Consider the following 12,149-nt stretch of genomic DNA (forward strand, 5'->3'; position numbering starts at 1 on the left):
GCCTGGGCGCCTGGGTACCTGTGCCATCTCTGCTCTTCCCACTGCATCCTCTGGACCCGAGTCTCTCTGTGTGCCAACAGGTTGGTGGGACGAAGACTGGCGTGGTGCGGTATGTGGGGGAGACAGACTTTGCCAAGGGCGAGTGGTGTGGCGTGGAACTGGACGAGCCCCTTGGGAAGAACGATGGGGCGGTGGCGGGCACCAGGTATGGTGGGCTTCCCCTGGGCAGGAGAAGAGGGTCATCCTCTTCTGGGATGGGTGCAGGGGACGGGTTGGGGCATCTAAGGATGCCAGTGTTGAGCATCTGGTGTCTGTGCCTGATACCATGTATAGGTGCTGCCATAGCAGCTCATGGAAGCAGGTGGTGGGACTGTCACTCCCATTTCACAGATGAGATAACCAAGGCCAAAGAGGTCATTTCTCAAGATCACGCAGAGTCATGAGCAAGTGCTAGGAGAGTCATCTGTCCCTGTGTCCCTTTCCCCATGCCACCTTGGCTAAGTGCAGTGGGAGTACCAGAAAAGGAGAGGCAGTGGTCCCTGCCTTCTGGGAGATGCCCTGGGGCACGCAGGAAATAATCAGTGCTTGGTGCTCTACAGTCAAGGTTAGGCTCACAGCTAGGTCCTAGGTTTCTCAGCATCTCTCATGAAAGGGAATTGACTGTCAGGAATTCTCGATCGACAGGGTCTAAGGCTGTTCCTGGGCCCATTGGGGACGGGAAGGGTGATGTGATGAGGGAGCAGTATCAGGGGTGTGGGGCTAAGGGGAGGTGGCCCGCGAGCCTGTTTTTATCCCTGGGCTGGATTCTGTGCTCCAGGTGAGGCTGGGACAGCTCTGAGAACAAAGACCTGAACGCAGGAAGTGGTGGGATGGTGTGGCAGTTTCATGGTGAGCCGGAAACTGTGCAGGACTAGTTCCCGGTCCCGTGTGGAATCCGCTGCCAGAGAGGTTTTGAGAGAAGATGCTCCAGTTTCCATGACAACATTTGCCTTCCTGTTTTCAAGGCGAATGTTTCTCTCAACTTACTCTTGCATTCAGAATTCAGAGGAAGGTTGGTCAGCATCCCCCACCTGACCCCTAAGGTGCTTCCTTCCCATTTCTGCTTCTCCATGCAGGGAGCTCCATGGGCAGAGAGCCTTGGCTCTGGGGGTGGTCCAGGGGCAGCCGTGAAAATAAGGCTGCAGATGTGGCTGGGGGCCTCTGGTGTGTGAGTGGAGCCAAAACATTGAGGACTTTGGCGTCCACTGGATCCACTCTCAACTTTGCCATTTAACCAGCTGTGTGACTCTGGCAAGTTCCTTAACCTCTTTGAGCCCACGTCTCATTTGTGAAAACTGGATTACAATAGAGTGTTGGGGGATTGAAATGAGCATTTATGAAAAGGGACTGACATAGAGCAGGGGTTCATTGATTGTTATTCCCCCATTCCCCAGAAATATGTCCAATGGCTGTGCAGAATAGCATACCCTGCTCACCTCTGTTCCTTTTCTGGGAGTCCTGTCTATTGATCTTAGGGTACGGGTGATGGGTCCCCAAGGAGGAACCTCTCTGTCTTTGCTGGGCTCTGAAAAGGTGGGGAAGGCAGGCCAGGCTCCAGGCTGTGGGGAAGTAATGGCAGTGTGGTCTCTCCTGCCCCTCCAGGTACTTCCAGTGCCCACCCAAGTTTGGTCTCTTTGCACCCATCCACAAGGTGATCCGCATCGGCTTCCCATCCACCAGCCCAGCCAAGGCCAAGAAGACCAAGCGTATGGCCATGGGTGTGTCGGCGCTGACCCACAGTCCCAGCAGCTCCTCCATCAGCTCTGTCAGCTCTGTGGCCTCCTCCGTGGGTGGCCGGCCCAGCCGCAGTGGCCTGGTGAGGATGGCGGACTGGGGAGGGCTACCCTGGTGTGTATATGGGGATGTGGAGGGTGGGGCCGTAGAGATTCAGGTGTCCTCTGACTTGCTCTGGCTCCAGGCATCTGTCAGTTTTGAGGGTTTTTTTTTTTCTTTAAATATTTAATAGAAGTTTCTACAAAACAACATGGAAACTTGGTAACTTAGGCTCTTAAACTGAAATATACATTTCAGGTGCTAAGGTAGAAGTTTGGAGTTTTTGAACAAAGATGAAAGTGTAAGGATTTCCCTGGTGGACCAGTGGTTAAGAATCTGCCTGCCAATGCAGGGGACGTGGGTTCAATCCTTGGTCTGGGAACTAAGATCCCACAGGTCACAGGGCAATTAAATCCGTGAGCCATAACCACTGAGCCCACAGGCCACAGCTAGAGAATAGCCCCCGACTCACCACAACTAGAGAAAGCCCGTGTGCAGCAACCAAGTGTCCAGGTGCCACAACCAGCACCACCAACAAAGAAATAATTTTTAAAAAGAAAGTGTACACTTTTGTAACAGAGAAATTGACCCGTTTACATTTATTGTTATTTTTCTATTACTGAGGTGTCACTAGTCTAAAACCCTTTCTTAGGAATTAAAGAAGGTCATACAAATGCAGAGCAGGTAATACGGGTGGAGGGCAAGCAGTTTAGGAAGGCCGATAGCTCACCTGGGGTGAGGAGAGAAGGTGAGGTTGCCGTGCAGAGCTCTGTCTACACGGGCTTCCTCCTAGTCCAGGAGAAGGTGGCCCAGGTGAGGAACCCCGCCATGAGGTGGGGAGGACCCCCAGGGGCTGTAACTTGCCTGGGAGCGGGGAGTTCCCTGGATCTCAAACGTCACGATTCCTTCCACATAAGTAGGCAGAGTGTCTAGGGCCCTGGGAAGGGGAGGAGCTGGACCCTAGAGTCCAGGCACTTGGGCCCCATGCCCCCGCAACCTGTGGGGTAACTGGGGGTTGTCTGGATGGAGCTCCACACCCCTGAGTCCCGCCTGCTCCGGCACCTCCCTGCAGCTCACCGAGACCTCCTCGCGCTACGCCCGCAAGATCTCAGGCACCACGGCCTTGCAGGAGGCGCTGAAGGAGAAGCAGCAGCACATAGAGCAGCTGCTGGCTGAACGGGACCTGGAGCGGGCTGAGGTGGCCAAGGCCACGAGCCACATCTGCGAGGTGGAGAAGGAGATCGCCCTGCTCAAGGCACAGCACGAGCAGGTGTGTGGGTGGGCTGGGGCGGTGGGGTCCCCAGCGGGGTACCAGCGGCCTCCTCGGGCCAGCCTTGTCCATCCCTCATGCTTAGAGAGAACTTGGGGTGTGCAAAAGACACTGAGATGCGGTTTACCAACCTCCCCTGTCCTCCTGGTGATTTTCCTTCCAGTGGCAGGCCCACATTCCTCCAGAACCTGGGTACAGACTTCGTATCCTGCTTTTCCTTACTTCCCATAGTGTGAGCAGGGCTTCCCTGGTGGCTCAGACGGTAAAGAATCCGCCTGCAATGTGGGAGACCGGGGATCGATCCCAGGCTCAGCAAGATCCCCTGGAGAAGGGCATGGCAACCCACTCCAGTATTCTTGCCTGGAGAATCCCAAGGCCAGAGGAGCCTGGCGGGCTACAGTCCGTGGAGTCGCAAAGAGTCGGACCCGACTGAAGCGACTGACACACACAGCCTGAGCATGATTTCTAGGTCATGGAAAATTCTTCCCTGTTTGAATGGCTGCATTGCCATCTATCACAGGCTGTGTCTTTACCCACGTGGCCTGTTCCCTGCTGGTGTTCACGTGGTTTTCCAGTTCCTCACTTTTTCTAAATAATTTCTAATACTAAATTTTTTTGGAGGTACAGATGTCCACATTTCAGATCACGTTTCTGAGCAGATTCCTGGGCTGGGTTTCAGGGAAGGAAGGCGTCACCCATCACCTCGATTCTGCCGCCGTCACGTGTCTCTTCTTCCCTGGCGCTTGTCCCCTACCTGGGAGCTCCCTCCTGGGCCCCTGTCCCCATTTGGAGCCCGGCTCCCTCTTCCCTTGGGCTCTGGAATTATTAAGGCCAAGCTCACGTATGTGCTGTGACAGGGGCATTCACAAGACAGAAGGTCTTATAGGCCCTCAAGGGCGAAGGGAGGGGGCAGGTGGACCTGAGATTCCTGCTGGGTGAGGCTGGCCCTCTTCCCTCACATCTAGACCCACAGTTCCTGCCTGACTGGGCTGGAGGGGGAGTAAGGATGGCTGGGATCCCAGGCCTGCCTCCTCGTATCTCCCCTGCCGCTCCCCATCCCTCCCCACCCCGGCTCCCAGTCCTCCGGGAAGAGGCCGACCCTGTCCGGGCCCTCCGCTCGGGGCCCAGTATGTTGCAGAAGCAGAAGAAAAGCTGCAGCGGGCCCGGCTCCTGGTGGAAAGCGTGAGGAAAGAGAAGGTGGACCTGTCCAACCAGCTGGAGGAGGAGAGGAGGTGCGTGCCGCCCCGGGCCCCGTCCCGGGGGGACACTCCCAGAGCCTCGCTGAGGATGGCTCGGGACCAGCAGGCCCAAACCCCGCCTCCCCACCGTGTACTGGCTGTGTCCCCTGGGCTGGTGACACGAGGCCTGCAAGCCTCAGTCCTCCCATCTGCAAAGTGGGGTGATGACCCCCACCTCTGCAGGCTGTTGGGAGGACTTGCAAGATAACCCCAGTGACGCGCCCGACAACAGCGCTGAGCAACTGGGAGACACCATGTCTGTCACTGCTTTCCTTCCTGACGTGGGGTTCACTGTTCCTGCCCTGCCTGGCTTGTGCAGCATCATGAGGATGCCCAGGGAGGGCAGTTGGGGGGGACCTCTCACTAGGAAGACGTGTACCCCACGTGCCCACGCTGTGACCCAGTTCAGCACAGGGACTACCCGCCTCTGCTCTAGGCAGGTCCTCCCAGTGGAGCGTGCAGCCTGTGTCCTGAAGCTTCATTTCCATTTCACGTGTCAGGAAACTGAGGCTCAGAAGCAGCAGGAAAAGGCCACTGGAAACACCTTGCCCCTGGGGGTCAGCCCCCGGGCTGGGCACTTCACCTGCACCGTCTCTCTGTCTTACTATTAACCCAGGGAGGTATTGCCCCCAGCTCACAGATGAGAAAACTGAGGCTCAGAGCAGGGAAGGGACTCGCTGAGGTCACTAGTCTTGTTAGTGGTGCCGCTGGCTCTTTGTGACCTGCCAGGGTGGTGAGTGGGGTTTGTGTTCCCTCCATGTGGGGTCTCTGGGCTGACTTGGTCCTGGAGCACCTGGCGGGGTTCAGAGCCCACAAGGGCCAGGGTTTCCTTTGGCCCAGGAGCCTCTCTTTGTCTCCGAGCTGCTGACATACAGATTTCTGCAGCTGCTTCTGCTCCCCCTGTGCAGTAGGCAGCCCCCAGCCCCAGCCCCCCACCTCCCCCAACTTGGGTCTGCTCTTGGGCTTTCAGCCCAGGCATGTGCTCTAGGGGCTGTTGTTACTGTCTGACTGCGGGAGAGGAGGGCTTATTTATATCTGCCTGAGACCGTCGGCAGGGCCCACACAACTGGTTCCCATGGCAATGCGCCTGATGCCAACAAACAAAAACAGATCCCTGAGACATCGTGGGAGTTGCGTTCAGGAAGTCCTGGGTACAAGGGCCAGCATTGCCCGGCGCTTGCTGTGTGACCTTGGGCAGGTCACTGGCCCTTTCTGGGCCTCAGTTTCATCCTCTGTGTGCTGAGAGCCGTCAGGAGGCCCCAGGAGCAGCCGCTTTGTGACCTGTAACGTGCCTGTGTCTCTCCCCAGTGCTCTCTCGGGGGTGAGTGGGTGGGTGAGTGTACTTGAGGGTGGGCCCCACACCTGCAGCAGGGCACTGGGGGCCCTCCACATCAGGGAGCAGCCCAAGTGGTGGGGGCTGGAACCCTGGGCCCTGATTCTGAGTGGAGGGAGTGAGTGAGGATGGGGTCAGCAGGGGAAGAAGCCCACCCTCTGTCTTTCCCCATAGACTGTTTCATGCAGCCTATCTGCTCCCTGCTATGATGAAAACAGAGCTGATTCTGCTTCATTTACTATCCATTCTATCATTTATTCTGTCCATTCTATCATTTATTCTATCATTTATTCCCACAACCACCCTAGAGGGGCAAGATGCTGCATTAAACACAACTATTTTGCAGGAGAATAAAGGATTTATTACTTGCAGCAAGTAAGGAGAACACCGGGGATCTTTTCCTTAAGCAATGTCTTCTTTTTTAGAGAAGTCCATGTTCTCTGTGTAGAGCTTGGACCAGGAAGTTGGTAGGGTGGGGGGTTTCCAGGAGGCTCCGCCCCCACCAGCCATGAGGCTCCGCCCCTACCAGCCATGAGGCTCTGGGACAGTACCTTCTGGGTACTCTGAATGTGGACTCACAGCTTCTGGTGGCCTTGGCTCTCTCTGCCATTGCTGACTTGGCAAAGGCCACCCCCCTGGGTAGGAGTCACTTATGGGCTTCCCTGATGGCTCAGCGGGTAAAGAATCCACCTGCAATGCAGGAAACACGGGTTCAATGCCTGAGTCAGGAAGATCCCCTGGAGGAGGAAATGACAACCCACCCCAGTACTCTTGCCTGGAGAATCCCATGGACAGAGGAGCCTGGTGGGCTATAGTCCAGGGGGTCGCAAAGAGTCAGACACGACTGAGCAGGAGCATGGACGGACCCCTGTGGGTGAAGCCTGCTCAGCCCCCTCTCCCCCCCTGCAGGAAGGTGGAGGACCTGCAGTTCCGAGTGGAAGAGGAGTCCATCACCAAGGGAGACCTGGAGGTAATGGTCAAAGGCCCCCAAATTTCCCTCTAGGCTTGCACCCCAGGCTTAGCCCTCAAAGGGAAAATCATCATGAGGTCCAGGCAGCAACTCTGAGCCATGTGGGAGGGGGCCGTGGGGACCGTGAGGTAGACAAACTGGGGAAGAGTCAAAGGTCATACCCTGGGAGCATGGGGAGGGGCCCGTCACGAGAGACTTGGGCATCAGAAGTCGAGTGGCTCAGCTCCAGGAGCCCCAGAGGGGCCACGCTTCCTGGTCAGCAGCTGGGTGGGATGGACCCAGGGAATCCACAGAGCTTGGCCTGAGGGCATGGTGGCTGGGCTCCCTGTCCCTTCTTTCTTGGCAGTATCCCTAAAGGTGTTCCCTGGGCCCTCCGTTCATCTTGAACTCCAGCTAAAACTTTGGCTGGGAATAGTTTGTGTTTGAGTCACAGAATTTATAGATGGGAAAACAGGCTCAGAAAGGCAGAAGGGACTCACCCAGTCGTGGCGCACCTCAGCAGCCACTGGGACCAGGACCCAGGACTCCTGACTCCCTCGTGTAGCCCATAAGGATGGCCAGTGATAGCACCTCTTCAAGTCACACCACCTGGCCAAGGGGTCTGGGCACCAGTGGAATTTCACTCCCCCTCTTCAATCCCACTCACCCTTTCTGAGCTGAGGGATGGAAGACACTCACATCAATTAATAAAGCACCTAAGGACCCCTGCCACCCAAGACAGACACCAGCCCTCCTCACCAAACCGTCTGGAGTCTGCAGGGCTCACTAGGCTGCTCACAGTTGGGTGGATAGGAATGCCTTTCTTCCATGACGCTCCCTGCTCCCTGGGAGGTGACAGAAAATCTGGACTCCCGGAGCCATCAGATGAGGCAGAGGGCAGTCAGCTCAGTCCCTCTCCACATTCCAGTCCTGACCCTAACTGGTCTTGGGCAGCCATTTCCTCTCCCTGGACCTCCATTTGCTCCTCTGTTAAATGAGGAGGTTGAACCAGGTTAGTGATTTCCCAGCTTAAGAATTCGTCACCCAGTAGGTGTGTTCAGACCCAGAACTCTGGACCCAAGTGCCCATACAGTAAGTCTGGGTGGGATCCAAGGGTGTGCATTTCTAATGAGTTGCCAGGTGATGCTGACCTGGGAACCACACTTTGGGAATCACTGCACTGGATCATTTCTGAGCTCTGATGGGAAACTACGGTTTCTGATTTTGTGAAAGAGCCGTGTCAAAACCCCTCTGACTTCCAGCGTTCAGCAAAATTGTACAAATGGCTGTCCTATCCCTGAATGACCCTGGCTGGGGAGGGATATGTGTGATCTAGGGTCACTGACGGCTGCCCCTGTTGGGACGGGTTTTGCTGCCTGAGCTTAAAGGATGGCTACTGGGGCACAACCTGGTGTCGGAACCCCAGCCTGGCGTCCGGTGTTCCAATATAAGTTTCTTGCTTAGCCAAGGGGCCAGTTATGTGGTTGACATTTAGCAAGCTCTTCTGTGGGGTGGCTGCCCTCCCGAAGGGTTTGGGGGTGGAGGTCGCTCCCGGGAAAAGCACCTGTGATTGCAAAGACATCTGGTAACTGCTGACTTCAGTCATCAAAGGGTAGGGGGTGGGCGGGCGGGTTACTAAAAGGCTGCAGGGACATCTCACAGCACCAAAGGCAGACAGTTCAGAGAACTGGAAGGAGGAGCAGCATCAGAAACGGAGTCTCTTCCCCCCTCACTCGCCTCCCTCTTCTCATGATTCCTGGTCAGTCTGTCTGTCTCTCACTGTGTCTGCAGATCTCTTGACACGTCTCCTCCCTTCTGCCCTGACATCCACCTGCCCGGCCCCGCCTAGGCTCCAGCACTCACTGCCTCCCCGCTGTCCTCTTGAGAGAATCTGATTGGCTAGCGAGGCTAGCCAATGGGCTGTCTCGCTTTGGATCGGGTGCCCACCCCAGATCCAATCAGCCCTGGCTGAGAGAGGAGGGGGTGGGGCAGACAGTGACGGACAGCTAGTTCAGTCCAAGGGCAGTGGAGTCCCATTGCTTCCGTTTCTGTTGTGACCATATTCATGGCAACCGGAAGGCACATGGACCCAAGTCCCTCTCATCCCCATCCACCTGAAAGTCAAAAATAAGCCCCCAGACACCTCCTCGAGCTCCTCCGAGGACCCCTCCAGCTATGTGACTCCATTTCTCTGCTTGTTGTCCCTCCCCCAACTGTGCGAGATGTCCCATGACAACCTCTCACCGCCTTTCTGACCTTGACTGTTGGCCTGTCCAGGGGCTCAGTCTCAGGCTTCACTTTGGCTGAGAGCATCCAGTCTGTGGCATTAAATGCTCTTTATAAGCCCACGATTTCCTTGGTCCTCCCCCAAACTCCGCACCAGCGTACCCACAGGACATCTCCACCAGGAGGAGCAAGTGACAGGCATTTGTAGCACCTTCTGGGGCTGCAGAAGGAAGAACTTTCACAATTCAGCAGCGGCTCCAGACAACATATATCGATGCTCTCACAGTGCTGGAGGTCAGAAGTCTGAAATCAAGGTATGGGCAGGGTCAATTCCATGCCTCTCTCTCAACTCTAGTAGGATAGGTGGCAGCCGCTGGTGTTCCTTGGCTTGTCATGGCATCCCTGCCTCCGTGGTCACGTGACCTTCCTCCCCGTGTGTCCCTGTGTCTCTTCACGTGACCGTAAAAGGAAGTCATCAGGCCCACCTGAACCCAGGGTGACTTCATCATGACTGTTTACATGTACAAAGACAAGGTCACCTTCTGAGGTTCTGAAATAGACGGGAAATTTGGGGATTTATCATCCAGGGGGCTTGTGTTATTGTTCTGTTGATTAGATAGCATCTTGCTGTTATTTTTCATTGGCTTGCGAACACCCACTGTAACGGGAAGAGACGGAACTCAGAACCAGCTGTTTGTTGGGAACTGGCTGTGCAGCTCGAGGCCTGGAGGGAGATGAAAAGGGGTGATGACCTTCAGAGCCCCTTGTGCAGTTGGGGTAACTCTCTGCCGGCCCCTTGCCATTGATTGATAATACCAGGCCTCTGTTACCTGAAGGGCATCCCAAGGCAGAGGCTTTGTGCTTTGGAGTAGGGTAGACACTGTGCATGCAAGGAGAAGAGAAAAGAACAGTAGGTCAAGGGCTCAGGCCAGGCTTCACCTAGCCTCCAGGATTTGGATGGGGGCGGGGACACAGGGAGTCCCCAAGGCCGGAGCCTCCATCACTGCTCTGTGTTGTTACCAGTGTCTCCCCTCCGTGGAGTCAGGCTTGGTTTGGGGAAGGGCCCCGGTTCTGAAATCCAGACATCTGAGTTCTAGGCTTCACGCTGTCCCAGGTTGCTGGGTGATTCTGAGCCTGAGGTTGTCCTGCTGGCATGGCCTCTCTCTCCTGTGAGTTGGAGAGACAGCCGAGACACCGTGGGATGGGGTAGGTTCTAAAGTTGGTGTGTGAGACAAAAATTACATCCACTCTTACACCGCCCTGCGGATAACCGTGGTGGCTGCTGCTCCTCACGCCCTGGGCAGTGTCCTTGGAGCAGAATAAAAGCCAGATTGTCCATCTCACTAAAGTCTAGCCTTCAGAGGTGCTCTCCTGCCCCAAACTTCTAGGACTGAACTTAATTAAATTAAGCAAGCACCTCCCATGAGTTCCCCTGTGCCCACAGGGAGACCCCAACCCAGGGAACAGGAGGCTGAGAGTTCTGAAAGTGACAGGAAGGGGGCTTTTGCGGCGGTTGGGGTACCAAATGAAGTTGACCTTGAAATTGTGAAGCTAGAGGCTTTTTCTGGCCCTTGGGACCACCAGTGTGGTATTTGTGATCAGGCTCTGTCTAGTGCCTGGGGTTGCAAAGAGTCAGACACAACTTAGCAACACTTTCACTTTTTTTTTTTTTTTTTTTTTTCAGTTTAGTGTGGGTCCCGGGCAGGGTTGCCATGCCCACCATCAGGGGGAGAGAAGCAGGGGAGAACATGGCCTCTGCGAGGCTGGGGTTGAGTAACCATCTTTAGCCCTTAACTTTCTGAAAGAGACCAAGCATGGCTGTCTTTTAGCACTGCGCCATGCTGCCCTCTTGGGGAAGAGAGAGACACCTTTGTTCCTTTAGGAAAATTCACAGGAATAAGATTGGGAGCTGAAGGGCATAAGGGCTCTATAGCTCTTGATGAACTGCGTGAGAGTTGCTGAGACGACTCTGTCAGTCTGCTCTGCCACCGTCTCCCTTGCTCGTGTTGGGTGTGTATTCTTGGGTTTTGCACAGCAGTGCTGTGGTGCTCAGCCTGCCTCCCCAGACTGCTGCTCAGGTCTGTGGTCACCTTGTCTCTCCTTGGTGATGTCGGGCTGAGCCGAAGGATGCAGCGAACCCTCTGGCTTCTCCCTGCTGAGAACTTGGGGTCCAGACCCTTCTGGATGCCCAGAGCCTTGAGCCTCCTGCTGCCCCCGCAGATCTGTTGGGGTAAAATCGAAATGCCAGCCTGGATGCCCTGAGAATGTCGGGCTTTGTTAGCGTGTGAAGCGGGTGTTGTGAAGCTGGGACAAAAGCACCCTTGTGCTTTCGGGAGACCAGGCGTCCGCGGCGGGGGGCCCCGGGGAGTGGGCACCACTGGGGCCGGGTTCGGGGCAGGGCGATGGGAGACACAGCCTGGCCTCCACTTAGGAGGCTGGCCGGGGGAAATCATGATGGTGTGGGTGTATTTGAAATCCTTCCTTTCAGTTGGTTCAACCTTCAGGACAGGCCTGGGGACCAGGAGTCCTGGGGTCGTTTACTCATCCATCCATCCTGGGGTTTCCTGGGCGCCGGTTTCTGTACCTAAAGTGAGAAACGGGCTCGGCTCCCTGATGCGAGGTGGGGAGTAGGCTGGGGCTCTTCCCCAGGAGCTGCAAAAGGAAGGGCCACGTGGGGGGTGACAGAAGGGACCCGGGTGCCCGTGGTTGCCCCATCCAGGGGCCGGCTTGGGCAAGGTTGCTGCAGCCTGTCCTCCGCCCTTAAACAGATCCGGCAGCGAGGGGCGGGCACCTCCCCAGACCTCCTCTCTTCCTTCCACCTGTTCTCCTGTCTTGCGCACAGAAGATGACCTGCTTCTCTCTCTCTCTCTTTTTTCTCTCTTTCTCCGGCTTCCTCTCGCCTGTGCTCCTCTCTCCTGTCCCCACCTCGCCACCCGCCCCGGGTGGACAGACCCAGACGCAGCTGGAGCACGCGCGCATCGGGGAGCTGGAGCAAAACCTGCTACTGGAGAAAGCGCAGGCCGAGCGGCTGCTCCGAGAACTAGCCGACAACCGGGTAACCGCCGCTGCCAGCGCTTCGGCCCGCCAACGCCCCTGTCAGCGTCCCCGTTTTATTATTTTCTCTCTCTGGCTGCTCTCCTCCCAGTTTTGTTGGGTTTTTGTTTCTCCCTTTTGCATCCCTTCTAGGAGGGCAGTGCCGGTTTAGGAACGTGCTTTTGCGCTCCTCCGCCGTGTGATGTTGGTTGGAGGAGGGGGAGGTCTTGGTTCTCCGGGACTTTGGGCCCCAGCTCGTGGTCCTACTGCCTGAGGAAGGTCCTTTGA

At 56.1% G+C, this 12,149-nt stretch overlaps 1 protein-coding gene across 5 annotated transcripts in view; it reads left to right on the forward strand.

Moving 5' to 3' along the window:
• Positions 1 to 12,149, forward strand: part of CLIP2 (CAP-Gly domain containing linker protein 2) — an 83,218-nt gene that overhangs the window by 51,444 nt on the left and 19,625 nt on the right. For 3 of the 5 annotated variants that reach the window (XM_027526536.1, XM_027526539.1, XM_027526538.1), the window contains exons 4-9: positions 81 to 205; positions 1,642 to 1,855; positions 2,885 to 3,082; positions 4,211 to 4,314; positions 6,563 to 6,623; positions 11,779 to 11,883. In XM_027526536.1, coding sequence (XP_027382337.1) covers positions 81 to 205; positions 1,642 to 1,855; positions 2,885 to 3,082; positions 4,211 to 4,314; positions 6,563 to 6,623; positions 11,779 to 11,883 — 807 coding nt within the window. The remainder of the gene's footprint in view (positions 1 to 80; positions 206 to 1,641; positions 1,856 to 2,884; positions 3,083 to 4,210; positions 4,315 to 6,562; positions 6,624 to 11,778; positions 11,884 to 12,149) is intronic. The other 2 variants (XM_027526537.1, XM_027526540.1) reach the window with 1 other exon arrangement.

Source organism: Bos indicus x Bos taurus, chromosome 25 (genome assembly GCF_003369695.1).
Source record: "Bos indicus x Bos taurus breed Angus x Brahman F1 hybrid chromosome 25, Bos_hybrid_MaternalHap_v2.0, whole genome shotgun sequence".
Lineage (NCBI taxonomy): Eukaryota > Metazoa > Chordata > Mammalia > Artiodactyla > Bovidae > Bos > Bos indicus x Bos taurus.